Source organism: Chiloscyllium plagiosum, unplaced genomic scaffold (assembly GCF_037043375.1).
Source record: "Chiloscyllium plagiosum isolate Xiang-an unplaced genomic scaffold, Cpla_swu_hap1 HiC_scaffold_29, whole genome shotgun sequence".
In the NCBI taxonomy this organism is placed as follows: domain Eukaryota; kingdom Metazoa; phylum Chordata; class Chondrichthyes; order Orectolobiformes; family Hemiscylliidae; genus Chiloscyllium; species Chiloscyllium plagiosum.
This window is the reverse complement of record NW_028270167.1, coordinates 21,392,118-21,419,549: the sequence shown is the minus strand read 5'-3', so window position 1 is coordinate 21,419,549 and position 27,432 is coordinate 21,392,118. Positions and strand designations below refer to the sequence as shown.

The 27,432-nt window shown below is 39.9% G+C and overlaps 1 protein-coding gene across 1 annotated transcript; it reads right to left on the bottom strand.

The window, feature by feature from the left end:
* Nucleotides 1-3,326: 3,326 nt before the first annotated feature.
* On the bottom strand, nt 3,327-14,747 carry LOC122540678 (uncharacterized). Its single transcript, XM_043676745.2, has 4 exons — nt 14,533-14,747; nt 8,406-8,595; nt 7,070-7,128; nt 3,327-5,497 (listed from the first exon to the last, which is right to left on the bottom strand). The coding sequence occupies exons 1-4, from the start codon at nt 14,687-14,689 to the stop codon at nt 5,256-5,258; spliced, it is 648 nt and encodes a 215-aa protein (XP_043532680.2). The 5' UTR covers nt 14,690-14,747; the 3' UTR covers nt 3,327-5,255.
* Nucleotides 14,748-27,432: the final 12,685 nt, after the last annotated feature.

Genomic DNA, 27,432 nt, shown 5'->3' with positions numbered 1-27,432 from the left:
TTTTCCTGCTGCTTGGGTGCTGCCTGACCTGCTGTTGCTTTCCAGCACCACTCTGATCTAATCGCTGATAAGCTATACCTGTTTTTCACTTCAGTTATTCTGGGCAGTGGAGATTCTTGAAGTTTTTGACACTTTTCCTTTCCTGCATTGGGAAGAAAATGCAACTGGTCTGAGGGATGTCAAAATATGGTGTCGAAAGCCTTCCTGAGCTGCAATAATCTTTATAGTGCATTGTGGGTGGAACTCTGTTCTATTGATTAGTAAAGTTATTAGTAAAGTTGTCTTTCAAAACATTGATCTAAATATGTTGCTTCGATGGGAGTGGAGCCAATGGCGAATAGGCAGGCACCATTTGTCAGGTTGGTACACCTTGACCCAGATCTGTTTCTTTGGGGCCATGGACACTTTCAAATCCCGAACCAGAGGACACAGCTTAAAAATAAGGAGTAGGCCATTTAGGACAGAGATGAGGAGAAACCTCTTCACCCAGAGAGTGGTGGGTGTGTGGAATGCTCTGCCCCAGAAGGCAGTGGAGGCCCAGTCTCTGGATTCGTTTAAGAAAGAGTTGGATAGAGCTCTCAAGGATAGTGGAATCAAGGGTTATGGAGATAAAGCAGGAACAGGATACTGATTAAGGATGATCAGCCATGAATGGTGGTGCAGGCTCGAAGGGCAGAATGGCCTACTCCTGCACCTATTGTCTTTTGTCTATTGACATGGGCCTTCTATTCACTGAAGGAAGGGAATACCTGGCAGTACGTAATGCGGTGAAGGTAGTTTTTCACTTTTAAGGCTGAAAAGGTCTAGTTAATTCTTGATGAGAGGCAGAGCATTTGCTAATAACCAGCAATTTGGGGTATAATTACAGTGATGTACACCATATGACATCTGGGTTTATTTAACATGCAATTGTCCATATTTGGGAGAGTGAAATGCAAAAGAAAAAGAGACTGCACACATATAGCACACATCACAACCTCAGACATCTCAGTGTGCTCTACAACTAATGAAGTATTTTCCTTTTTTGTTGCAAGGCGACACATACCCAACACAACCAGATCTAATAAACAACAATGTGACCAGATAATCCGGTTGAGTGATGTTGCTGGAAAAAATTCTCTTGCTGTTCTTTGATGCAGTACCAGACACCAACTTGATCCTCTGTTTAAAAGTACAATTCAGTACCTCAGCCAGAAGTGGTTAGGGCCAGTGAAGATGTGATAGAGTAAATCTTGAAGAATATCATTGAGTAACATGAAGAAATATCCTAGACTTCAGGTTACTGCGCCTCAAACAGCTCGATAGTAGAAATTACTAAGCCACATAAATTTTTTCTGAACTTCAAATTTAAGTTTTTAAAATTTCTTAAAAGTCATGCTCACCCTTCTTCCTTGGAGAATGAGTGGATATCTTATGGAAACATATAAAATTATGAAAGGAATAGAGAAGATGGAAGCACGGAAATCATTTCTCCTGGTGGGTGAAACTAAAACTAGGGGGCAAAGCCTCAAAATAAGGAAGAGCAGGACAGGACTGAATTGAGGCAGAACTTCTTCACCTAAAGGGTTTTGAATCCATGGAATTCCTTGCCCAGGGAAGCAGTTGAGGCTATCTCATTGGATGTTTTTAAGGCAAAGATAGATTTTTGAACAGTAAAGGAATTAAAGGTTATAGTGAGGGGGCAAGTAAGTAGAACTGAGTCCACAAAGTGATCAGCCATGATCTTGTTGAATGACAGGGCTCAATGGGCCAGATGTCCTTCTCCTGCTCTTATTTCTTATGTTACAGACTCATAGAGATGTGTAGCAGAGAAACAGACCCTTCGGTCCAACCCGTCCATGCTGACCACATTACCTAACCTAATCTAGTTCCATTTGCCAGCATTTGGCCTATATTCCTCTCAACACTTTCTATTCATACACACATCCAGATGCGTTTTAAATGCTGTAATTATACCAGCCTCCACCACTTCCTCTGGCAGCTCATTCCATACACGCACCACCTTCTGTGTGAAAACAGTTGCCCCTTAGGTCTGTTTTATATCTTTCCCCTCTCACCCTAAACCTATGCCCTCTTGTTCCAGGGTAAATACCTTATCTATTTATACATGGTTTTATAAACCTCTATAAGATGAGCACCTGGGCCTCCAATGCTCCATGGAAAACAGCCCCAGCCAATTCAGTCTCTCCCTATAGCTCAAATCCTCCAACCCTGGCAACATCCTTGTAAATCTTTTCGGAACCCTTTCAAGTTTCACAACATCCTTCCGATGGGAAGGAGACCAGAACTGCACACAATATTCCAGAAGTGGCCTAACCAATGTCCTGTACAGCCTTAATATGACCTCCCAAGTCCTTTACTCAATGCTCTGACCAATAAAGGAAAGCTTACCAAACGTCTTCTTCACTATCCTATATAGCTGCAACTTTACTTTCAAGGAGCTATGAACCTGCACTCAAGGGTCTCTTTGTTTAGCAACACTCCCCAGAACCTTACCATTAAGTCGAAGTCCTGTTCTAATTTGCATTTTCAAAATTTATCTAAATTAAACTGCTACTCCTCAGCTCATTGGCTCAGCAGATCAAGATCCTGTTGTAATCTGAGGTAACCTTCTTCACTGTCCACTCCATCTCCAATTTTGGTGTCATCTGCAAACTTACTAACTATACCTTCTGTGTTCATATCCAATCATTTATATAAAATGACAAAAAGTTGTGAATCCAGAACCGATCCTTGTGGTATCACTGGTTACAGGCCTCCAGTCTGAAAAGCAACCCTCCACCACCACTCTCTGTCTTCTACTGTCAAGCCAATTTTGTATCCAAATGGCTAGTTCTTTGTTCTTATGTTGTGTTAGTAAATTGTCCTCTGGAGGGAATAGATAAGACAGGAGTAGAGAGGTTGTTTCCACTGGTGGGTGAAACTAGGACAAGAGGTCACTGCCTCAAAATTAGGGAAAGCAGATTTAGGAATGATTTAAGAAGAAACTTCTTCATTCAAAGGGTTGTGAATCTATGGAATTCCCTAACCAGTCAAGCATTTGAAGCTTCCTCAGTAAATGCTTTTAAAGCTAAGGTAGCTAATTTTTTGAACAGTAAAGGAATTAAGGGTCATGGTGAGAGGGCGGGTAAGTGGAGCTGAGGCCACAAAAAGATCAGCCATGATCTTATTGAATGGTGGAGGAGGCTTGAAGGCTCCTGGTTCTTACATTCTTGGCCATAGCTTATTTCTTTGCATTTCTCAGAGATGAAGTACGGTTTTTCTGGTTGCACCAGTGAATAATTTAAACTCTTCTCAAAACAAAGTTGTTTGCACACTTATAAAGGTCAAGTTCAACTTTTATTAAAGAAAGTAACATTATTTGTGTAAATAATTTCAGTGTATTTATAAACAGCTCAACACATTTCTAGCAGTGATTTTCTACCTTGGCATTATCTTTAGACACCACACCAGTGAAAACATACTTCATTTTAGGGCATTATCAGGCTTGCAAATTCGTGCTGCAGGTCTTCATAAACTGGATAGGGATACAAAAGAGTTTTGCTCATGGTATCATGCCTGAATTGTCTAGAAATGTGCAATTTACTTCATACATAAAATACCAATAGAGAATCGATAAATGTTTAATTAAAGTAAACCAATAAAATGGAGATGAAGTGAGGTTAAATATGGAAAAGGTGAAACCAAATCAATGATCAATAATTAAGACTTAGGATCAATTACCCCTTTTGTGATTGAAAACCATTTAATTCTGGAGTCAGGGAATAAAGTGCCAGGATTGTTGCTTTGAATAACTGCAAGTAGGATGATAGTTTGGTAACTATGGTGAATGATTAGATTGGAAGTTATAAAAAGCAATATTATCAGTGAGCTTTTATCCTACAAGTATCAAAATCTTCTCTGTGCCATTTTAATTGTGCAATGGACCCCCTTAAACTAAGTGGACTGAGAACTCATTTCAAGTATTAAGTGCCAGAATTTGGCAGGCAGATATTAAATCTTTGTACAGTGATTTGATTTTTAAGCTTATGTTACTAGTGAACAGTGCTGCACCAAGCACAGAACTAGCATGTCCACTAATTGAGTTGGTTACTGGAACTTTTCTAAAAGATTTGTACTTTAGAGTACATAAGATTAAGTGGAACAAGATGAAACTAAATGATTGCCAATTGCACAGTTGTTGGATTTTCTTTCCCTGAAATTTTCTGAACATCAATAATCCCATGATATTTTAATTGTCAGGAAACAAAACTGCACTGTGCTTTTATTGATCATTTTGATAAACTTTGAAGCTCATCTTTGAAAAATGGATAGAAACAAATATGGTCATTATTGATATCCACTAAACAACAATGACATTACAATAATAAATCCCATCCATGTAATCCGTTGACATTATGAAATTATCCAATGGGTTATAGAACATTATTGCACTGTGAATCCGTTAGATATTTATTAATAATCTGCAGGATAGAATAAGATCCTAAAGAAACTGAAACTAATTATATGCTCATCTTAAAATTGCAAATATTCCATTGTTGAGACATTTCCTGCATATGCTTGAAGCTAGAATTAGTCTAGCTAGTTGGTTAAGGCCTTCAGTGCAACTGCTTGTCAAAGCTACAGTAAAAAATATCAAGCAATTGAACAGTTGGCCCAAAATATCTGAGACATTTTGATAGCACCTCTACATTGAAGGTGTTGAATATTCAATTTCTGACAGTGTAGGCATAAAAGCCTAAAAATACCAAAGAAAATAACGATAAAAAAGGATCAAAAGGAGTGGCAATTTAATAACAAATGAAAACGAAAATAAACTAAAGATTATTAGTCAACTCATTATAATTTTGAAGAATTGGCCATGTATTCTAAAGAGGTTTATATTTCCAATAAATTTCATCTCGATAAAGAACAAGAGTATTACTTACACCCTTGCACAGAAGTACAGTAAAGAGTAGAAGGTGAGTCACTAAACTTAATCGATTCAGGCACTAGCTAGGACTTGAGATAATGAGAAGCAAAGGACAATATTTGGGATTGCAGCAAATGTTTGAACTTCTTTACTTAAAGAAAGCAGATGTTCTTACAAAATATATTTCCCAATTTTGGTGGCTCAAGATTGACATTGCAAAGGAAAGGGCTTCTGTATTTTTGTATCGAAAGGGGAATCGGAATGGATTGATTACCTATCTGGTTGTAAATGCTATTGACAAGCCATATTGTTAAGAAGTGTGAAGGCCAGCATTTCAAACCTTTTATGACAGTAATTCTCGGACTGTAACAAAGAGCAAGAACGTGCTAATAATTCCATTCAGTGACTTGAAGGTAATGGCACTTGCTGAATTCTCGGTTGTTTTGGTCATGACGTACAGAGTTGTAGTCATGTTGTATGGAGTTGTGGTCATATTGTACGGAGTTGCAGTCATGTTGTACGGAGTTGGGGTCATGCTGTAAGGAGTTGGAGTTTTCATAGTTTGTGTAGAATTGTTTGTCGGAGCTGTGCAAAAAGAATCATTATTACTAAATTAGTAAAACATATGGAATCATGAAATTCACAGATAGAAGCATTGAATACACAAAACAGTAGACCTGTATTGAATCTTATGTAAAGTTCTGGTTAGATGCCAACAAAAACATTGTATCTAGCTCTGGTCACCACCTTTGAAAAAAGATATGGAAATCCTTCCAGCTTAATTGGAAGATTTCCAGGACTGAGATGTTTTAGTTACTAGGTTAAGTTGGAAAGCCTGATATTGTTCCCCTTGGACTAAAGGAGATCAAGGGGAAATTTGAGAGCAGTGTTTAAGTGTACGACAGTGAGAAAGGATTCTTTTCATTAACTGATGGTACTAAGGGACAAAGATTTAAGATTTAGGGCTAGAGATGCAGTGGATATGAGGAAGAACTTTTTTAAAGCAGCAAGTATTAATGACCTGGAATCTACTGCCCCAAGAGTTGTGGAAAGAGAAACAGTGAATTAGTGATGAAGGTCTCCTGCCCGAAATATCGATTTTCCAGCTCCTCAGATGCTGCTTGACCTACTGTGATTTTCCAGCACCATTCTAATCTTGACAGTAATTTTAAATGTTTGCCACAAGGTCAGTTTCTCATCTGAACAGATGTCAAATGTACATGTTCGGTTTATCACACATGAAATATATAATTGTCCTGAATACAATCAAGATCCCTATCCCTTAATACATATACTCTGGACTGAAATAATTGCTACTGTGTTGCAAATACTCTCAAATTCTTGAGCTAAATGAATCAACCAGAGTTCCTCCTTCTGAGTACTTCAGCTCATCTTAAAATGTTCTAAGATACAATTCTACAGGCCCTAAAATCTCTCTGCTTTCGTATTCAATTGGATAATTGAGTGAAATGTAGAAAGCTTTAAATGCAGGACATGACCGACAAATAAAACATTCTGTTTCATCTGAACACCCTCCAGATTTATTGAACAATTTTCAGGACAAGAGAACAGGCTGATTGAAATTTTTCTTTAATTCAATATATTTTTCTAATCAACCACTTATTACATAACTCTTGAACAGGTGTGACATAAAACTGGGCCTCCTGGTCGAGGGACAGAGACATTACCACTACACCAAAAGAGGGACTTTTGTCTACTGCACCTGGCATTCCCAGGGGTCTCCCATCCAAATGCCAACCAGGCTGGAGTCTGCTTAGCTTCCAAAATTAAATGAGATCAGGCATGTTCAGATTGTATGGCTATAGGCGAGATGTGATAACCAACTGAGCTTTTGAGCCATTAACATAACTTTTATAAACCGATTAGTGCAGGCTGAGAATAGTTTACACAAGATAGTTCAGGAATGGAACTCCCCTTGGTTCATATGACTTGTTATTACCATACACAATTACTGATTTGATTATTAGTTTTGTTGGAGAGTGTGGGTAGGCTGAATTCAAAACATTTCCTTAAGTACTCAGAGCTAACAAATAACACAGAGAAGGAAAGCCATAAAATAAAATCAGAATCAGAAATAAAAGGTAGGCACTTTGTTGTTACACTCCGTTCATTATTAAACATTAAAATAAATCTTACCTGATCTGAGAGTTGTGTTCATGACATATGTCATATTTTCAGACATTTTGACAAAGGCTCTGGATGAAAAATGGAAGCAAAATAAATGTCACATATCATTATTTATAATAACATGTTAAGAAATGCTTTAAATTATATCAAAATCTACTCAGGCTGATACAGGAAAAATCCTAAAAGTCCCCATTACTATTTGTAGATCAATGGAAATCAAAAGCAACTTGATGGATTGATTTGCAAATGCAAATTTGACTTTTCCACATCATAATTATTTCTGAGGCTTTTGTCTTTGGGTAAATGAAGATTATGGTAATGGACAAAAGTTAATTTCTCTATCTTCAGAGTCAATCAGAAGTTTTCTCACTGTCAGAATTAACCTAAATTAAGTAGCTACTAATATGTTGAAACACAGATCTATATGAGGCCTATTACCTTAATTAAATTCATAATAAAAGACTTCTAATTATATTGAGCGTTTCACAACTACAGGTTTTATAGACAATAAAATACTTTTGAAGTGTTGTTCAACCCAAAATGGGACAGTAAATCATCTGGCATAGGAGGTGTTGAGAACACCCACAGCTAAGTTTGCCTTGTTTTTGGCTGATTGTATTCAATGTGGGTTTGGAAGGGATAAGTGGTGGATTAGGTATGGTTGATGGACCCAGCTGACATTTCCTGCTATTATTTGTTTACTTACAGTAGCTTTTACCTATATTCTATGTCAGCCCAAAGTGCATTTTCAATGGTCAAATCGCATTAACACAGAGATTGAACAATATTTATTTGCTTCGTAATTGCAGCTACTGTAATGATTTGTTAAAAAAAATACTGATTTATAATAGGTTTTGGTTAACCATCACCTTGATTTTAAAATTCTAATCCTTGTTTGAAAATGCTTCCATGGCCTTGTTGGTACCTATTTCTGTAGCTTCCTCCACCAACCCCTTAAGATACTTGTGCTGCTTTAATGCTGGTCTCTTGAGCATTTAAGTTCTCCATCATCAATGACCCTGAACATACTAAGCATCTCCACCTCACTACCTCTCTGACTGATGATCTAACCTAATATCTCCTTATGTGACTTGTTTTCAGATTTTGTTTGAAAACTGGGCTGGATTAATATCGATTAAGTTGTATCTGTACTACTCCAGATGCCAGATTTAAAAGAGCAGATCAGAGTGTATTGGATCATGCACTTGTGAAACATCCATGGCATTTGATAATTTGTTTGTATGATAGTTAGGCACTATGTATATGGCACTCATGCCAATAAAAGCATCAGTACATTGAGTAGACATCAAGGAGAAGCTATGACAGAAACAAAATGAAACCATACTTGAATGAAATATAGTCATGTGTGTCCATCATGCTTTCAGGTGACTTCCACATTTCAGTGAATGATAGGTTCCTGCTCCCGTAGATTCCTTGGCAGTTTTTAGCATTTCCTGTCCAGTTCCCAATGCTGCTGCCATTATAAGAAGCTGAGAGGGCTACCATCACATTGGTTCCAGTTCCATTCACAGTGACTGGGGAAAAAAGAAGAAAAACACATTGTACTATTACTTGCATGGAACACAACAAATGAAAATGTATCGATTTAGTTTTATGGATTTTGTTGAAATTTAGAGGCAATGTGAACTTCATTTGTGCTGCGCATGTAAGTGTCAGTTAAACACTACATTGCAGTAGTTGGGATGTGGCCTGGTACAGTAAGATAGCATAATTTTCTTCAGTAAATTACAGTATTCAGCCAGAGGCTTTACTGTTCAGGAAATCAGTAGCATGACAAGGGTCTGGGTGTAGCTGCCTTTCTTGAAAATACTAATTCATGCTATTTTTGTTGATGCTGATTGATCTGCTGATTACTTTCTGTAATTTCCTTTTATAACATACCAGTGAGGCAACTTGCTTGCTACCAGCAACTCAAACAAAAGTGGGCAGAATGATTATTATTTCCCAATCTGTGCTGGTGCGAACCAAAATTTCCTCCACTGCATAGGTTTTGACTTTTATTTGATCTAAGTCACGAACTAGGCTGGCTGTAGGATAAAATAAGGTTTAAGACCAGTGAGAAGCTTATTAGTTATAGTTTCTTAGAAACTCTTATTTCACTCTAAATCTTGTCTAGATAGCTTGATGTTTCTTTCAGATGGAATTTTTTAAAAACTAAATATTGCCAGGTAGTCAGCTCAGTGATAACACACTGCCTCAAAAAATGTATGGCATGTAATGTGGTTTGTGTGGGCAGTGTTTACAGCTAGATGTAAATACTTATGAATATAAAGCATCTCTATCATGTCTTTCCTCTTCAAATATTAATCTAATGAATTGGTATCTCCAACAATGACCACCATAGAATCCCCATGGAAGCAAGCTGTTCAGTCCATTGAGTCCACACCATCCTTCTGAAGAGCATCCTACACAGAGCCACCCACCCCCCACCCCCCACCCCCACCCTTTCCTATCCATGTAACCCTGCATTTCCCATGACTAATCCACCTAACTTGCAGATCTTTGGACTGTGGGAGGAGACTGGGAGCGCCTGCAAGACATCTATGCAGATACAGGTAGAATGTGCAAACTCTTCACAGTCACCTGGGTGTGGGATTGAACCCAGGTTCCTGATGCTGAGAGATAGCAGTACTAACCACCTAGCCACTACGCTGCCCTAAAAGCAAAAAAAAAATTGCTTGGAATTGGAGTTTTTTTTTTAGATTAACTTGACAGATTTTGTGATTTTGACTTCTCATCACCAAAGCCAAGATGTCAAAACTGAGAAATACTTGTTCCAAATTTGTATGTTTGTACAAGGAGCACTCCTCAGTGCAGTGTGCAGCATTTCATACCACCCAATCTCTTTACTGATTCACTGATTGAGGCTGGCACTTCAATGTTAAATACTTTCTTTTGCATTTATTCTTACGAGGAACTGGATTGAGGTCGCCCACTCCCAATTAAACAAGAACCATGCAGATGTCACCCAAAGAAAGCTTTCATCCAGTCAATTGGAGGAGAAACCAAATGCAGAACGGAAAAAGGACAACATGATTCATTCAGATTTTTTTTCATTCCCATCAGGTTAACATTTCTGCTTTGCCTATCTCCATTCCTGTCTGAAACACATTGTTGGCACTGTAGAAGAATGATCATGTTAGGTTATGGGTGACTGTTCGTATTATGCCGATATCATGTGCAACCACATTACCGTTTACAATCAATTGCATAAAGCTGTCAGTCTCTTTAATGAGCAACTTATATTTAGGTAGTGAGAGTTTAAGACTTTGTCTTGTCACCATAGTGGTTATCTGAGGTGGGAATAAGGCACACTATTGTGGCAGAGGCAAAATGAGCTCTTCTCAATATCAATATTGTTAACCTGGAGTGTTCAATGCAGCAAATAGGAGCCGGAGATAGAGACAGAGAGGTTCATGAAGGGAGGGAGGTGCCGGAGATGGAGAGGTCCATGAAGGGGAGGGAGGTGATGATGAAGTACTGATGAAGGGTCCTGCACAAAATGTCGACTGTCCTCCTCCTCGGATGCTATCTGATCTGCTTTGCTTTTTCCAGCGCCACATTTTATTGACTCTGTTAAATGCAGCAAGTCAAGCTCAAACAACATTTCATTCTCTACTGCTAGAGTCTCTCACCATAGAGAATGTTAACTTGTAAGTTTATATGAAAACCCATAAATCAATGGAACCCCTACTGAGAAATAGAGGACACAGGTTGGTAAGTGCAGAAATGAATTTATTGGAATTATTTTACTCGTTGTGAATTAGGTACCTTATGGGGAGCAGTTATTTTCTTTTACAAACACCACCTTAAACAGTTTTTTTTTCCCTCCAGTACCTGTCTAATGTATGTTCCAGTCAAATATTGAAGATAAATTTCAAGTTTGCATTGAGATGTGAGAAGTTTTGTCAACTGTACTCACAGTCAGTTTCCCTAAACTGGGTCCACCCTTCCAAATTACAGACATTATGTGACTCTTTAAAATGCCTGTTCTTGGATTTTCTCCAATTAAAAACCCTAGACCTTTAAAAAAAACTTTAAAATGAACCTTTTATACTCACTGTTAAATACGTTTTTCTATTATCTTATATAAATAATTTTAGTTTCCACTGCAAACACAGTAAGGAACACCTTGCTCAAGATATTTGTTGTCACTCAGGTGACCGAAACATTATGTTTAAAAGGTTTTGTTTATCTCAACCTTTCCAAAGCTTGCAGGACTGACACCATGCTATTTTAAACCAGTGTCTTAGCTTCCTGATCCAATTCCGGGCAAAATAATAATATAGTTCTATCCTCTATGACCTCAACATGAGCAGCACGTATTACCTCCTTGTGCCCCCTGTCACATCAATGTACTCAAGTTTGCATTCTTGGGAGTCTTCAATTTCTCCTCACTTAGTGAACTATGTGCCACCTTCTATGTATAGGTCAACAATATCTAGTTTTCATGTTTTTGCCACCACAAAACTTCATGTCAGATGCTTTCCTGCATGTCTCCTTGTCAAACATCAAGTTATTAAAGAAGTCGTGACTTCTGCAGTGTTTGCAAGACCAACTTCATCTTAAACTTCATCAGAAATTTGGAATATTACCCCATGTCATCCAGCTGTCTGCTCAAGATTTTGTTGACTATTGTGAATTATCACCTGCTGACTCTCAACTGGGCTTCCAAATCTGCATCCAGCCAATCTCCTAGATTACAACGGTGTTGCACACAGAGTGCCTCACAAAGAGGCAAGGAAAAATTGGAACTTGGCCAAAAATCTAAAAGAATAGGAGGCATGAACTAAAGCTCAGTCAAAGAGGTAGCTTTTATAGAAAAATGCAAAACTAAACGGAGGAATTTCCAAAGAGTAGAATCAAGTCAGTTGAAGACATAGTTATCTATTTCCACTTCTGGAACATCACCCAGCTTCAGCATGTCTTCACCTTAATTTTCATCTTTACCAACTTCTACTACAGAGAGCTGGTAGTGTAGTGGACTAGTAATCCAGAACTCCAGGCTAAACATTTTGGGGAAAAGAGTGCTAAATCTGCCATTACAGATGTTGAAATATGAATTCAATAATAATCTAGATTAAAAAGATAGCCCAATGATGACAGTGTAAGCATCGTTAATCATTGTAAACACCAGTCCGGCATATTCCTGATGAAGGGCTTATGCCCAAACTGTCGACTTTCCTGCTCCTCAGATGCTGCCTGACCTGCTGTGCTTTTCCAGCACCACACTTTTCGACTCTGAGTCTCCAGCATCTGCAATTCTCACTTTCTCCTGATTCGTTAAAGTCAATTAGGAAAAGGAGGCTGGTCAATCTTTGCATGCTCTGGCCTAAACAAATTCCTGACCCACTGGAATCTGATTGACTCCTATCTGTCCTCTGAGCAATTAGGGATGGGAATAAAAGCTGGCTGAGCCTGTGAAATCTGCATGCCCTGAATGAGGAGTTTTTAAAGAAAAAAACTACATCCATAATTGTACAAAGACAAGTCTGCTCACACAGCAAAATACTGTGAAAGCTGGAAATCTGAAATGGGCTCAGAAAATGTTGGAGAATCTCAACATGTCTGGCAGCATCTGTGACCGAGGAAGGGAGGTAACGTTTTGAATTCACTTTTCTTCAGATCTAAACTTCACATTTAGTGCTGTACCTAAACTCATTTCATACCATTTTCCTCCTCAGCTTTCCAATTATTTTGCTCTAAGTTATCTCCCCAAACCCTTCCCTTCGACATTGGGAGGCACTTTGTTATTTATCTCAAACTTTCCGAAATTTACACCCAGCAGACTGTTCTTATCACCCTGGAAAGACTTAAAACTGACTTTTACAATGGTCTCTTCAGTCATCTTGCTGAAGTTTATTCTACCTTTCAATCAGGTAAATTCCCAAGCAGGAGATAGGCATTAGAGATATGAATGCTGTTGTTACAGATTGAGGTGTGACTCCGTACCTATGAGAAACAGAGCCAAGACAGAAAACTATCATTTCACCACTTGGGTTGAAAAACGAGACAAAATATTTCCAGCTCGACAGCATTTTTCAATTCACAACTCCATCCAATGGTTTAAATGGAGAAGAGAATACAGAGACATTAGTTCTCGATCTATAGCATCTACACGGTGTAGGTTAATTTGATAAATTAGAAATTCCTTTCTTTCTTTTATTTTAAAGGTAGTTTTGCAAAATAATAAATGTTAATGTATGAACTGGGAATATTAGTTGTTTTCCTGTGATCATTGACCTATCACTTTGTTTTCTTCTTTCCTCCAGTTTTTTTTTAGTCTAAAGATGCACCTGTGGAATGCTTTTAAGGTATATTTCTCTAATGGATATGCTACATAAATGAAACGTGTTGCTTTTGTGGACAGCATAATAACTCAGATTGATCCTGCTCAGCAACTGACACTGGATATTTAACTCGTGAGTATGGGTGGGAGCTTTATCTACAGCCAAAACCTGGGGCATTAAAGTTGTAGATCGGTACAAACATAACAGGGATTTTAACTTATTCCACTCTAACTTTTTTCATGCTCCTTTCCTAACGATTGAGAGTGGTGAAAATCCCCTCACAAACTTTACCGCATTCTGGTCTAGAGTTTTGAAGATGCCATATTAAAAAACTCTCTGTATGGTTTACAAAAACCATTGCCGACTTTTCTTTTGTAATTTCACTGTAAAGTGCACACATTTAGTGAGCAAACATGTAAGTGTAAGAATTTTGGTTTTTAACAATTCATACCGTAAGCAATCTAATCTAATCTAATTCGTGTGCTCTCTGCAGCTAGTTATTACAATGTGATTACAAAACTCCAATTAGCATCTTGTGATATATTTAAACATGAAATGACTCAAAAAACATTGTATTCTATATTTCATCATGCTAGCTGGTTCATTCCCTCAGAGTTTCTTTGTCTTTCTGTGCAAGTGCCAAATAGAAGCTATTACGATGAGCACCACACCTGAACAAATACTGGTAAGTAAGTAGTACAATGATTGACTCAGATAGTCTTTTCAGAAGTCAATTAATATGAGTTGTTTAAACTCAGATTTTATAACAGTTGGAAATGTTACTTAAACATGGTAAAAAATTACAACTATACACTCACATTGGAATTTTCCCTCTATCACTCAGTGTGGTAAATTTATAAATTCTTAACCTGGTTATGACTCCAGTAAACATCTTGCAGAATAAAATAGATTTTACTCTAGACGTAAGCTCTTTCCTCTGAGTGAAGTTGCCTTTGCACCTCTCAGCTCACAAAGTAGGTTGGAAACAAATTAAAATAATACTCCCCAATAAAACTACAAACAATTATTTGAAATCCTTTGGAACAGAAAGTGCACTTAATAATCCAAACTTCGGTTTTCCCCGAAAATCTGGAAACATTTTCAGAATAGTTGAGCAAAAGAACAAATTTATGCATTTTACAAAGTTGATCAACAACTCACCGTTGTACTTCTCGTTGGGCATGAGGTATTTTGGATAAATCATTAAACTGAATGAGCCTCCCATCATAGCATTTTCTATCATGCAAGGGGTGTGAGAGTCAGCTGATGCATACTGAAGAAATAGACAAAGGAGTAGCGCTGATAAAACTGAAGCCATTTCTTTCTTCTAGAAGCTCCTTTGGATTGATTCAAAGATGAAGAGTCAGCAGCAGCTTGAGTTCTAATGAGTCTTGAGAGTCAGGTGCAGTTATATACAGAGGATGCACCTCCCCCAGGTTATTGAAACCACAGGTAATTTGAATAATAATGACTCGAACTGATGGCATTTTTTCTGCTCTGAGACCACTTTTTTTCAAAACATACTTCCTTGTTTCACATAATAGCCCCACTTCTTTCACAAATTTTGGACAAACTAGGATTGAATTTGACTTTGGCAATGATCATTTGGTTGTCAAGTTATTTTATATTTCTCCCAAGTTTAATTTCCATTCACTCAATTCACTGTCACCTGCTGCATTGTACTCTATAAGCACAAGTTTTCCCCACTGATATTTAAGACAATGTGATTTGGCAATAGTTAGCCTTAAGGTATGAACACCAGGATCCCAAAGTAACGAATTTGAACAGTGCTCTTGGTGAATTGTTGAGGGCAATACAAGAATTTAAGTCTTAGGACAGGAGGAAAGAAAGAATGAAGGAAAGAAAGAAGCAATTGGGAACAAAGGAAGAAATGAGAGAAGGAATAAAAAAAAAGTTAGAATGTAAGAAAAAAGAATCAGAAATTAAAGGGCAGGAGGGAAAGAAATACGATAAAGAAGTAAAGTTAAAAACCAAGAGAAAGTTGACCTGTGCCTGTATAGAGGTTTTTACAATGCCACAGGTCTCAAAGTGCTTTTGACCAAAACCTTCTGTGAAATTTAATCCCTTTCCTAGGAAACACTGTGCTGTACAATATTCTGAGACTCCACAAGGAACAGAAATATTCATTTCCTGCATTTACTCCATGAGGAGAGAAACATCCATTTCCTTCATTACAATTCACTTCAAGAAGAAAGCCATTAAAATGAAAAGCATTTGGAGATTTTCAGTCATTATGAAGGTGCTACATAAATGCAAATTTAACTTTTTTTGCTTCCTTTTAAATTGCCAACGCAGGCACTGTTAGTAAATGCAGGTCCCCAAGCTTTGGTGAGTGAATTGTTTTCTATAATAGTTTTAATGCCTTGCCAAATAACTATTCAGATCATACAACAATAAAGTCGCGAACATCCCCTTAAAATTGCAGAAAGCTTTAGGTAGATAGTAGATGAGTCATGGAGAATTAAGAGATCTGTGTTATTGGTTTGGTGTTGATTTCCTTAAAGGCACATCTGATACCAACTATACCTTTGAGTTTCTTCCTGCTCAAGAAGGAAGCAGCGAGTTATTGACTGAAGTATTACGAATGCCTGGGGCAGCAGAGAGGGAGGGGAGGGTATCACAATTGTGTCTTCCATTTTGTAGGGAATATCCTTCAAATCCCCTCCATTATAATGAGCGGAAGCATCATCTGCTAATCTCTTTCACTCCCTCAAAACCCTCCATTCATTTTTGTCCATTGGTTTAATTTTGTTACACTCTACTGTGGCAGTACACATGAGTAGTTCTTCATTATTTTTAAGATGGGAAATGACTTTTTATCAGATTTTTAGGGTTAATGTTCATAAACCAAGAAAAAAATAATTTAGCTATATTGTGGCAACAGCAAGAAGGAGGTTCAGTGGAACGTTGACTCTGATTTCTCTTCACAGATTCTTTGATTTGACTTGATTTCATTTGATTTGATTTTTTTTGTCACATGTATCTAATTTGAGTGAAAAGCTTTGTTAGGGCTTATGCCCGAAATGTCAACTCTCCTGCTCCTTGGATGCTGCCTGATCTGCTGTGCCTTTCCAACGTCCTACTTTTAGACTCCAGCAGTGTAGGCAGATCATAGTAAGCAAGGACAGACAGATCATAGGGTGAAACAAGATTTGGACAGACTAAGGCATAAAGGTTACAATGCCCAGGATGTTCACAAGGCAAGATCAACATTAACAAGATCAGCCAGACCTGCTGAGCTTTTCCAGCAATTTTTGTTTTTTTGGATTCTGATTTCCAACATCCTCAGTTCTTTTGATTTTTATTTAACATTTAACTCACTGTCACATCTCTTCCAGGCATGCCCACCTTGATGAAGTTCTGCTCCTCTCTCTGATAGGATTTCCATTCCAATCATTTTTCTTGTCTGCTGTCATTAATTTCATTGTCACTCCTGGTGTTTGGCTAGATGTTTGCTGAAACACGTTTCCACAGCCACATCACATTCCTTAGTGACTGCGTCTGGCTCAGATTCACCCCACTCAGTCCAACTCAAGTTTCATCCCTCGTGCTTTGAAGCCACCCAGGATCGCAGGTATCTCCACGATGTTTAACGTTCCACAGACAGCTGGACTCACCACATCCTGAGATCCACACCCAGCGCCAAACATCACCACATGCACACTCTTGACTTCTCTCTCCACAGCACTACTTCACACTAACTCAGAGTTACACTGCTCCCCAGTTTCACTTCATCCTCCGGCTTATTCAATGTACTAACAAGAAACTTTGCTTTTCCTTTCAGGCATCTATGAACACAAGATGCAACAACGCAAAAGTACCCATGGCCCTCTGGAACCTTCCTGCCCTCCCCTTCCCTCTGACTCCATCCCCTCTCCCGACCTCACCTCCTGTCTGTATTTGTGATCCCTTCTGACTTTCCACTCTCCGCTGCTGAATGTACTGTATTTAGCAATGGTTTCAGTTTTACCCCTTTGTGTCCCCACCTTCATGAATTTCGGGTACAACATGACATTGAACTCTTCTTCCATTGCCTTCCCTCCATGTTCATATCTTTGGACAAGAGTCCTCTCCCCATCCCTCTATCTTCTCCTTTTCCTTACTCGGCATCTCTGTTTCCATTTCTGTGGATAGGCTGGCCACCAATATCCGCTACAAACTAACTGACTCCCACAGTTACCTTGACTCTGTATCCTCATGCCTTGCTTCCTGTAAAGAGTCTATTCCATTCTCCCAGTTCCTCTGTCTCAATCACATCTGTTTTGTTGATGCCAATTTCGACAAGAGAGCCTCCAAAATATCCATCTTCAACCTCAACTGAAGATTTCCCAGCACAGTGGTTGTCAGGGGCCTCAATGTGATGCACTTTGGCCATTACCTCCACATTTCCTTTCCACAGCAACAACAGAATCCCCCTTGTCCTCACCCATTACTGCACCAGCATCTAAATCCAGAGGATCATTAGCCACCATTTCTGCCACCTCCAGTGAGATACCACCACCAGACACATATTTCTCTCCTTGTCAGCCTTCTGCAGAGGCCATTCACTCCAGGACACCCTGGTTCACTCCTCCTTCACTCCCAACACCCCATCACAGCCCTGTGCCACCTTTCCCTGCAACCGCAGGAGCATGTAACTCCCAGTTTACTCCCTCTAGCCTCAGTATCCAATGACCCAAACATAACTTGCAATAACTCCCAGATGAAACAATGCTTGACTTAAACTTCACTCATCTAGTCTACTGCATTCGCTGCTCATAACGTGGTCTCATCTACTTTAGTGGGTGGCACGGTGGCACAGTGGTTAGCACTGCTGCCTCACAGCGCCAGAGACCCGGGTTCAATTCCCGCCTCAGGCGACTGACTGTGTGGAGTTTGCACGTTCTCCCCGTGTCTGCGTGGGTTTCCTCCGGGTGCTCCGGTTTCCTCCCACAGTCCAAAGATGTGCAGGGTCAGGTGAATTGGCCATACTAAATTGCCCGTAGTGTTAGGTAAGGGGTAAATGTAGGGTTATGGGTGGGTTTCGCTTCGGCGGGTCGGTGTGGACTTGTTGGGCCGAAGGGCCTGTTTCCACACTGTAATCTAATCGAAACATAGACCGGGTGACCATTTCACCAAACACCTATAGTCTGTCTAGAAAAAGACCTTGAGTTTCCAGTGGCTTGCCACTTTAACACACCACTCTGTTCACTGGCCAACATCTCTGTCTCAGGTTTGCTGCAGTGCAAGCCGAAAGAACAACACCTCATTTTCCGTTTGGGAACTCTACAGCCTTTTGGACTCAATATCGAGTTCAACAACTTTATGTCTTGAAGCATCTTTCCCTACCCTGAACCCCCAACTAGTTATCACATGCAAAAATAGAAATGGCTGAAAAAGCTCAGCAGGTCTAGCAGCACCTGTGGAGAGAAATCAGAGTTAATGTCTTGGGTTGAGTGACCCTTCCTCAGAACTCGATAACCAGAGCTGGTTATCACACGGTCTGTTATTGCACACAATACAACGTTTGACATTAATAGTCTGCATTTGCAGTCATTCATTCTCCTAGGCTGACCGTTATGAAAATTCTTTATTGTCAGATGCATTCAATATAAAATACAATGAAAATGTGTAAGTTCATTTGTACATAAGCGTGCCTCATGTAATAAAATAAAGGAAGATAAGTTAAAGAGAGTCCAACTTTTCCTTCCCTGCCGCTATAGCATACCACCATCAATTATCCACCCCTTTGTCTGTCCAAATGTTCTTGTCTCTCTTTGGGCTCTATCTCCATCTATCGTTTACTCCTTACTCCCACCCCTCACCCTTTCTTCTGCTTACAAAACAACTTTTTCTAAGCTGCCATCTGAGGAAGGGTCTTTGAACCTGGAACTTAAAAATCTGATTTCTCTTCACAGATGCGGTCAGGCCTGCTGAGATTTTCCAGCAACTTTGGTTGTTGTTTCATGTAACTGGGATTATTTACAATGCACACAGTAGTTTTGGTAGGTAATATATTAATCAGATAAGTCAGACCAACTCTTTGTTTTTGCTTACAGTATTGATGGTGTCATGGTGATGAAAGCATCATGCTCCCAGATTCAGAGCTGTTTGCTTTGAAGGCAATTAATGGTAAACCTTCCAGAAAACAACACACTAATTCAGTCATCATGGCTGAGCTTGTCAGTCAGACTCGCAGGTGAGAAAAACTCAATGGGACAGGAAACATTCAATCCAATTCAAGCTCAGTCCTTTGCACACGAGAGAAGGGGGTTTGTGTTAAAATCAAAGCTGCAATGTCCAACAAGGACTTGCACTCATGCAGAGTATTCATTGGCACCCCCTCCCCCCCACCCCTCCAAGAATTACTCAAAACAGTTAACAACCCGTGAAGTACTTTTCAAATGCAGTCATTGTTGTAATATGGCATCCACTGCATGCAATTTACATCCATTATGACGCGTAGTAATGTGATAATAACTGGGTAATCACATTCTGGTAATATAGTTTAAGGGATAATTCTTGATCAAGTCATCGGGGTAAAATTTCCCAACTGTTTCCAAAGCTGTGCCACGTCACGATTTATGTCTCTCTGAGAGGATATAGAACGTTCAAACTTAATATTTTAACTAAAAAATGTCACCTCCAACAGAGCAGTATTCTATCACTGTCAATTTAGAATGTCAACTCATGGCACTGGATTTAAACAGCAATGTCTTGTGCTAATGCAGCACTTTTAATGTAATAAACTAAACAAAGCTTTTCACAGGAGGGTTACATAGATATGTATATAACACCAAGCCATATAGGGAGGTATTGGTTAGATTATCAAAGTCGTGGTCAAAGAGAAACCAGATGCTGGAAATCAAAAACAGAATTTGCTGGAAAAGCTCAGCAGGCCTGGCAACATCTGTGGAAAGAAATCAGAGTTAACGTTTCGGGTTTGGTGACCCTTCCTCAGAGCACAGAGCTCTGAGGATTATTAACTGACCGGGTCGAAACAAAACAGTCATTGAGACCTGAGTTCAAGTCTCACTTGCTCCTATAACATTTCTGAACAAGTTGATTAGAAAAAGTATCTAAAAAGTGGAGGGTTCTTGTGGTGCAGTGGTAGTGTCACTATCTCTGAAGCAGGAAGCCTGCATTCAAGTGACCCCAGCTCCAGAAATGTATATAAGCATCTTGGAAGAGGTTGATTAGGAAGTATCTTTCAAAGTGGGAATAGATGGGACTGGAATTTGGAGGGAACTAAAAGATGGGGTCCATAATAGTCTCTGAAAAACGTGTTGCTGGAAAAGCACTTCTTTATGCCCGAAACGTCGATTCTCCTGCTCCTTGGATGCTGCCTGACCTGCTGCGCTTTTCCAGCAACACATTTTTCAGCTCTGATCTCCAGCATCTGCAGTCCTCACTTTCTCCTCCTTAATAGACTCTGTACTCCAAAGGAAGGTGCTTGGTTTCTGTTTCACTGACTGACCTGACATGAATTGACACTTCATGAGGTTGCAATTCAAGCAGAGAAATATAGGGAGGGTCTTACAGAACTTAAGGCACAGGTACTGTTGGTGAAACAATTAGAATTAGAGATGTTCAAGAGGTTAAAATTAGATAAGTACATGTACCTTCAAAAGATTGTTAGGTAGAAGAGATTATGTGGATCAGAAGAAGTAAAACTTCGGAAGGAATTGAAATTAAGGATGAGATTTTAAAAACAAGACTGGGAACAAATTTGAGTCAGTGAACACAAGGAATTACGTTCTGAGGCAGGCAGCAGAGTTTTGATTTCCCTCAAATCTATTGCAGACAGGATGTGCAAGACCAGACGGAATTGCATTAAAATAGCTGAGCCTTGAGGTTGTAGAGAATTGACCAAGAAGCAGATTTGCTGAGCCAGGGTGAAGCTGGATGCTGTGAAAGAGACCTTCTTAGCGTCGCTGCAAGTTTATAACTGAGTGCTCATGATGGGGTGAACTATAGCGTCAAGTTTATATATAAATTAATGCCAGGAAGGAGGATGGAATCATTAGAAAGGGAACAAAGTTTGGATTGTAGACTAAAACAATACCTTCAGTCTCCCCAATATTTAATTGGAGAGATTTCTGCCCATTCAGTGATATTTGTTGGAGAAGCAGTCTGATATTTGATCAATATTGGAAAATTAGATAGAAATGGTTGTAAGGTAGAGTTAGATGGCTGCCATCAGCGTGCAGGTGACCTCGTGAAAGGACAGATCTTGGTGAGAAAGAGAAGAGAGCTAAGGATGGAACCAGCTGAAATCAGTACTGCAAAGGACAGTAAAGGGTTGCAGGTGCATGCTGTGGTCAACTGCACCAAAGGTAGCAGGCAGTGTAAGAGAGTGATTCGCCATTGTCATAGCCACTTAGGATGTCATTTGTGACTTAGTGATGTTTTAGTCTCTGCAATATCGAAATTTGAACAAATGCAAAGAATGGACCCAATGCCCTCTTGTGGATATATTTTGCATTGCAGCAATACAATCACTAACAACGTCATGCAGGAAGAAACTGATTGATTTGACTTAAAATGACTTTTTTAGCCTACCAACTTCGTACCTCCCAAACCAGGACTCTTTTTCATGGAAAAGAGAAGATGAAGAGGACATTTGATAAAGGTATTCAAAATCATTGGGATTTTATAAGTCCGTAACTGGCAGCAGCAATCTATTTACTGGGTCTCCTGGCACTCCATGGGGGACATTCAATTGGAGGACCTCCCCAGTATGACAGAGGTACAGAGGAAAGACCCCACCCCTGGGCTCATAAGCACCCGGGAGGAACTGAAGGCCATGGGTGGGGGTGATCTTTGAATAGTTCAGAATGGCATTGCATGACCTATTTTTAATTCTTGGGGTTTAGTTTGAAGCCAGCGAAGGGTCATTAACGCAATGAAACTTTATGGCTAAAAATCACACAACAGCAGGTTATAGTTCTAACATGTTTATTTGGAATCACTAGCTTTTGGAGCACTGCTCCTTCATCAGGTGGTTGTGAAGGTTAGAGAGTCATAGAGTCATAGAGATGTACAGCATGAAAACAGACCCTTCAGACCAACCTGTCCATGCTGACCAGATATCCCAACCCAATCTAGTCCCATCTGCCAGCACCAGGCCCACGTCCCTCCAAACCCTTCCTACTCATATACCCATCCAAATGCCTCTTAAATGTTGCAATTGTACCAGCCTCCACCATTTCCTCTGGCAGCTCATTCCATAGACGTACCACCCTCTGTGTGAAAATGTTGCCCCTTAGGTCTCTTTTATATCTTTGCTCTCTCACCATAAACCTATGCCCTCTAGTTCTGGACTCCCCAACCTCAGGGAAAAGACTTTGCCTATTTATCCTATCCATGCCCCTCATAATTTTGTAAACCTCTATAAGGTCACCTCTCAGCCGCCAACGCTCCAGGGAAAACATCCCCAGCCTGTTCAGCCTCTCCCTGTAGCTCAAATCCTCCAACCCTGGCAACATCCTTGTAAATCTTTTCTGAACCCTTTCAGGTTTCACAGCATCTTTCCGATAGGAAGGAGACCAGAATTGCACGCAATATTCCAACAGTGGCCTAACCAATGTTCCGTATAGTCGTAACATGACCTCCCAACTCCTGTACTCAATACTCTGACCAATAAAGGAAAGCATACCAAATGCCTTCTTCACTATCCTATCTACCTGCGACTCCACTTTCAAAGAGCTATGAACCTGCATTTCAAGGTCTCCTTGTTCAGCAACACACCCTAGGACCTTACCATTAAGTGTATAAGTCCTGCTAAGATTTGCTTTCTCAAAATGCAACACCTCGCATTTATCTGAATTAAAATCATGATCACAGAATTTATCACCAAAAGAGTCCAGTGTCATGGAGACGAGACACAGTGAACAATCTTAGATTAAGACTTCCATCTTTAATTTGAGTCCATCACCCCATGAAGATTGCTTCATGATCGTGGAGATATCAAGCAATCTGCTTGTCACTGATCATGAGTAGTGAGTTTCTTCTTAGAATTATTTGAACTTTGTCATTATTATACACAAGAAGTTAAAAGGAATATAATGAAAGATAATCAGAGCAAAATTATACCCACAGTAGGGGCATCTTCACTTGTGGAGTGGGTGGATAAGCCGAAGAGACAATGAGGTATCTGACTTATCACATATTTGAACATAGAACTTATGAAATAAGAGCAGAACATGTCCCTTGAGAATGCGCCACCATTCAATAAGATCGTGGTTGATCCATTTGCATTTTAAATTCTACATTTCCACCTACCCTGATAACCCTTGATTCCATTCCTCCGGGTAATTTCCCAGGCCCAACCATCATCAACAGCTTTACCAATGATCTTCCCCCCATCATCGGTTCAAACTCTGAAATGTTCACTGATAATTGTACAATGTTCAGCACCATTCACAACCCCTCAGGTACAAAAACAGTCCGTGACCAAATGCAACAAGGTCAATAAAGGTCGCAAGGATTCTGGGTAATCCAAGATGGAGGACGGGAAAATTTCTGGCTGTAAGAGCTGCTCCTTTATTGAGGTATTTTAGATGTTGGAGGTGATTTCCTTGAATTCCTGGAGCAGCAATTACTGTTTTATATGCTGTTGCATTGTTTTGGAACTTTGGAAAAAAAAGTCAAAACAACAGCATTTTTAAAAGGGAGAAGAACTAACAAAGGAAGTACGTGATGAGGTCAGTGCAGGAGAGAGAGAGAGAGAAACTGACGCAGCAGTGAACTTGCAAAGTTACTGCCTTTGCTGTTTGAATTAATGTATTGCTGGACATTGGAGTGCGTCTGGGAAAATTAACAAACAGTGAAATTCACAATTGATCTTGGAGGAACTGTTTGGGTGAAGTTCACAGCACAGAAGCAGATAAGTATATTGTTTTTAAGTGTGACCTACAGAAAGTCTGCAGTAGTGAGTAGAATGGGTCCTTTCTTGATTATATGTTTTTTGAGACATGTCTCTTGATTAAACTTCAAATATAAGCCATAATTATTAATTTAAACTGGGGCAGTGTTTTGTAGAGAAATAAGACGATGTTAATTTTCTTGGTCTATAGATTGTGAAGGAGCAAAAATGGCCTTTAGTAGAGTGATATGTGCTTCTTGTCAGATGTGGGAGTTTAAAGAGAGTTTAAAGGTTACTGCAGATTATATCTGCATTTAATGCTGTTGGATGCGAATCTTGTCAGATCGAATGGATCGGTTGGAGAGACAGTTAGGAGCAATGAGGAATTTTCAACAGCAACAGTATGTGATGGATGGCAGTTATAGGAAGGGGGGAAAGCCTCAGATACAGTCACATAGATGGGTTAACTCCAGGAAAGGTAAGAGAGGTAGGCAGCTGGTGCAGGAGCCTTCTGTGGCTATACCCATTTCAAACAAGTATGCTGTTTTGGAAAATGTAGGAGGTGATGGATTCTCAGGGGAACGTAGCACGAACAGCCAAGTTTCTAGTATTGACACTGGCTCGAATGCAATGAGAGCTATGTCGGGTTCCAGGAGATCAATTGTGTTTGGGGACTCTCCAGTCCGAGGTACAGACAGACGTTTCTGTGGCCAGTAGTGAAAAATCAGAATGGTGTGTTGCTTTCCTGGTGCCAGGATCAAGGATGTCTCAGAGAGGGTGCAGAATGTTCTCAAGGGGGAGAGGGGCCAGCAAGAGGTCATTGTCCACATTGGAACCAACGACATAGGAAGGGAAAAGGTTGAGATTCTGAAGGGAGATTACAGAGAGTTAGGCAGGAATTTAAAAAGGAGATCCTCGAGAGTAGTAATATCTGGATTACTCCCAGTGCTACGAGATGGTGAGGGCAGGAATCGGAGGATTGAGCAGATGAATGCATGGCTGAGGAGCTGGTGTATGGGAGAAGGATTCACATTTTTGGATCATTGGAATCTCTTTTAGGGTAGAAGTGACCTAAAAGGACAAAAAAATTAGAAGGGGATTAATATACTGGTAGGGAAATTTGCTAAAGCTGCTCGGGAGAATTTAAACTAGTAAGGTGGGGGAGTTGGGACCCAGGAAAATAGTGAAGAAAGAGATCAATCTGAGACTGGTACAGTTGAGAACAGAAGCGAGTCAAACAGTCAGGGCAGGCAGGGACAAGGTAGGACTAATAAATTAAACTGCATTTATTTCACTTTAAGGGGCCGAACAGGGAAGGCAGATGGACTCAGGGCATGGTTAGGAACATGGGACTGGGATATCATAGCAATTACAGAAACATGGCTCAGGGATGGGCAGGACTGGCAGCTTAATGTTCCAGGATACAAATGCTACAGGAAGGATAGAAAGGGAGGCAAGAGAGGAGGGGGAGTGGCATTTTATGATAAGGCATAGTATTACAGCTGTGCTGAGGGAGGATATTCCCGGAAATACATCCAGGGAAGTTATTTGGGTGGAACTGAGAAATAAGAAATGGATGATCACCTTATTGGGATTGTATTATAGACCCCCCAATAGGTTTCCTCCGGGTGCTCCGGTTTCCTTCCACAGTCCAAAAATGTGCAGGTCAGGTGAATTGGCAATGCTAAATTGCCCGTAGTGTTAGGTGAAGGGGTGAAATGTAAGGGAATGGGTCTGGGTTGGTGGCGCTTCCGCAGGTCGGTGTGGACTTGTTGGGCCGAAGGGCCTGTTTCCACACTGTAAGTAATCTAATCTAAGTAAAAATAGTCAGAGGGAAATTGAGAAACAAATTTGTTAGGAGATCTCAGCTATCTGTAAGAATAATAGGGTGGTTATAGTAGGGGATTTTAACTGCCATTGTGTGAAGGGTTTAGATAGAGAAGAATTTGTTAAATGTATACAAGACAATTTTCTGATTCAGTATGTGGATGTGCATACTAGGGAAGGTGCAAAACTTGACCTACTCTTGGGAAATAAGGCAGGGTAGGTGACTGAGGTGTCAGTGGGGAAGTACTTTGGGGCCAGTGACCATAATTCAATTAGATTTAAAATAGTGATGGAAAAGGATTGACTGGATCTAAAAGTTGAAGTTCTAAATTAGCGAAAGATCAATTTTGACGGAATTAGGCAAGAGTTTTCAAAAGCTGATTGGAGGCAAATGTTCACAGGTAAAAGGATGGCTGGAAAGTGGGGAGCCTTCAGAAATGAGATAACAAGAATCCAGAGAAAGTATATTCCTGTCAGGGTGAAAGGGAAGGCTGGTAGATATAGGGAATGCTGGATGACTAAAGAAATTGAGGGTTTGGTTAAGAAAAAGAAGGAAGCATATGTCAGGTACAGACAGGATAGATCGAGTGAATCTGTAGAAGAGTATAAAGGCAGTAGGAGTATACTTAAGATGGAAATCAGGTGGGCAAAAAAGGGACATGAGATAGCTTTGGCAAATAAAATTAAGGAGAATCCAAAGGGTTTTTACAAATTCATTTAAGACAAAAGGGTAACTAAGGAGAGAGTAGCGTCCCTCAAAGTTCAGCAAGGCGGCCTTTGTGTGCAGCCACAGAAGATAGGGGAAATACTAAATGAATATTCTGCATTTAATGTGGACAAGGATATGGAAGATATAGAAAGTAGAGAAATAGATGGTGACACCTTGCAAAATGTCCATATTACAGAGGAGGAAGTGCTGGATGTCTTGAAATGCATAAAGGTGGATAAATTCCCAGGACCTGATCAGGTGTACCCTAGAAGTCTGTGGGAAGCTAGGGAAGTGATTTCTGGGCCTCTTGCTGAGATATTTGTATCATTGATAGTCACAGGTGAGGTGCCGGAAGACTGGAGGTTGGCTAATGTGGTGCCACTGTTTAAGAAGGGTGGTAAGGACAAGCTGGCGAACTATAGACCGGTGAGCCTGACCTCAGTGGTGGGCAAGTTGTTGGAGGGTATCCTGAGAGACAGGATGTACATGTTTTTGGAAAGGCAAGGACTGATTAGGGATAGTCAACATGGCTTTGTGCGTGGGAAATCATGTCTCACAAACTCGTTTGAGTTTTTTGAAGAAGTAACAAAGAGGATTGATGAGGGCAGAGCGGTTGATGTGATCTATATGGACTTCAGTAAAGCGTTCGACAAGGTTC

Bases quoted from the DNA above. Each gene is read 5' to 3' on its own strand.
- LOC122540678 (XM_043676745.2), bottom strand. From the start codon at position 14,689: ATGGCTTCAGTTTTATCAGCGCTACTCCTTTGTCTATTTCTTCAGTAT. The intron at 8,596-14,532 runs GTGAGTTGTTGA...TTTTTTCCCCAG, and splicing joins GCCCAACGAGAAGTACAACG to TCACTGTGAATGGAACTGGA. The intron at 5,498-7,069 runs GTAAGATTTATT...CTTTTTGCACAG, and splicing joins GAACACAACTCTCAGATCAG to CTCCGACAAACAATTCTACA.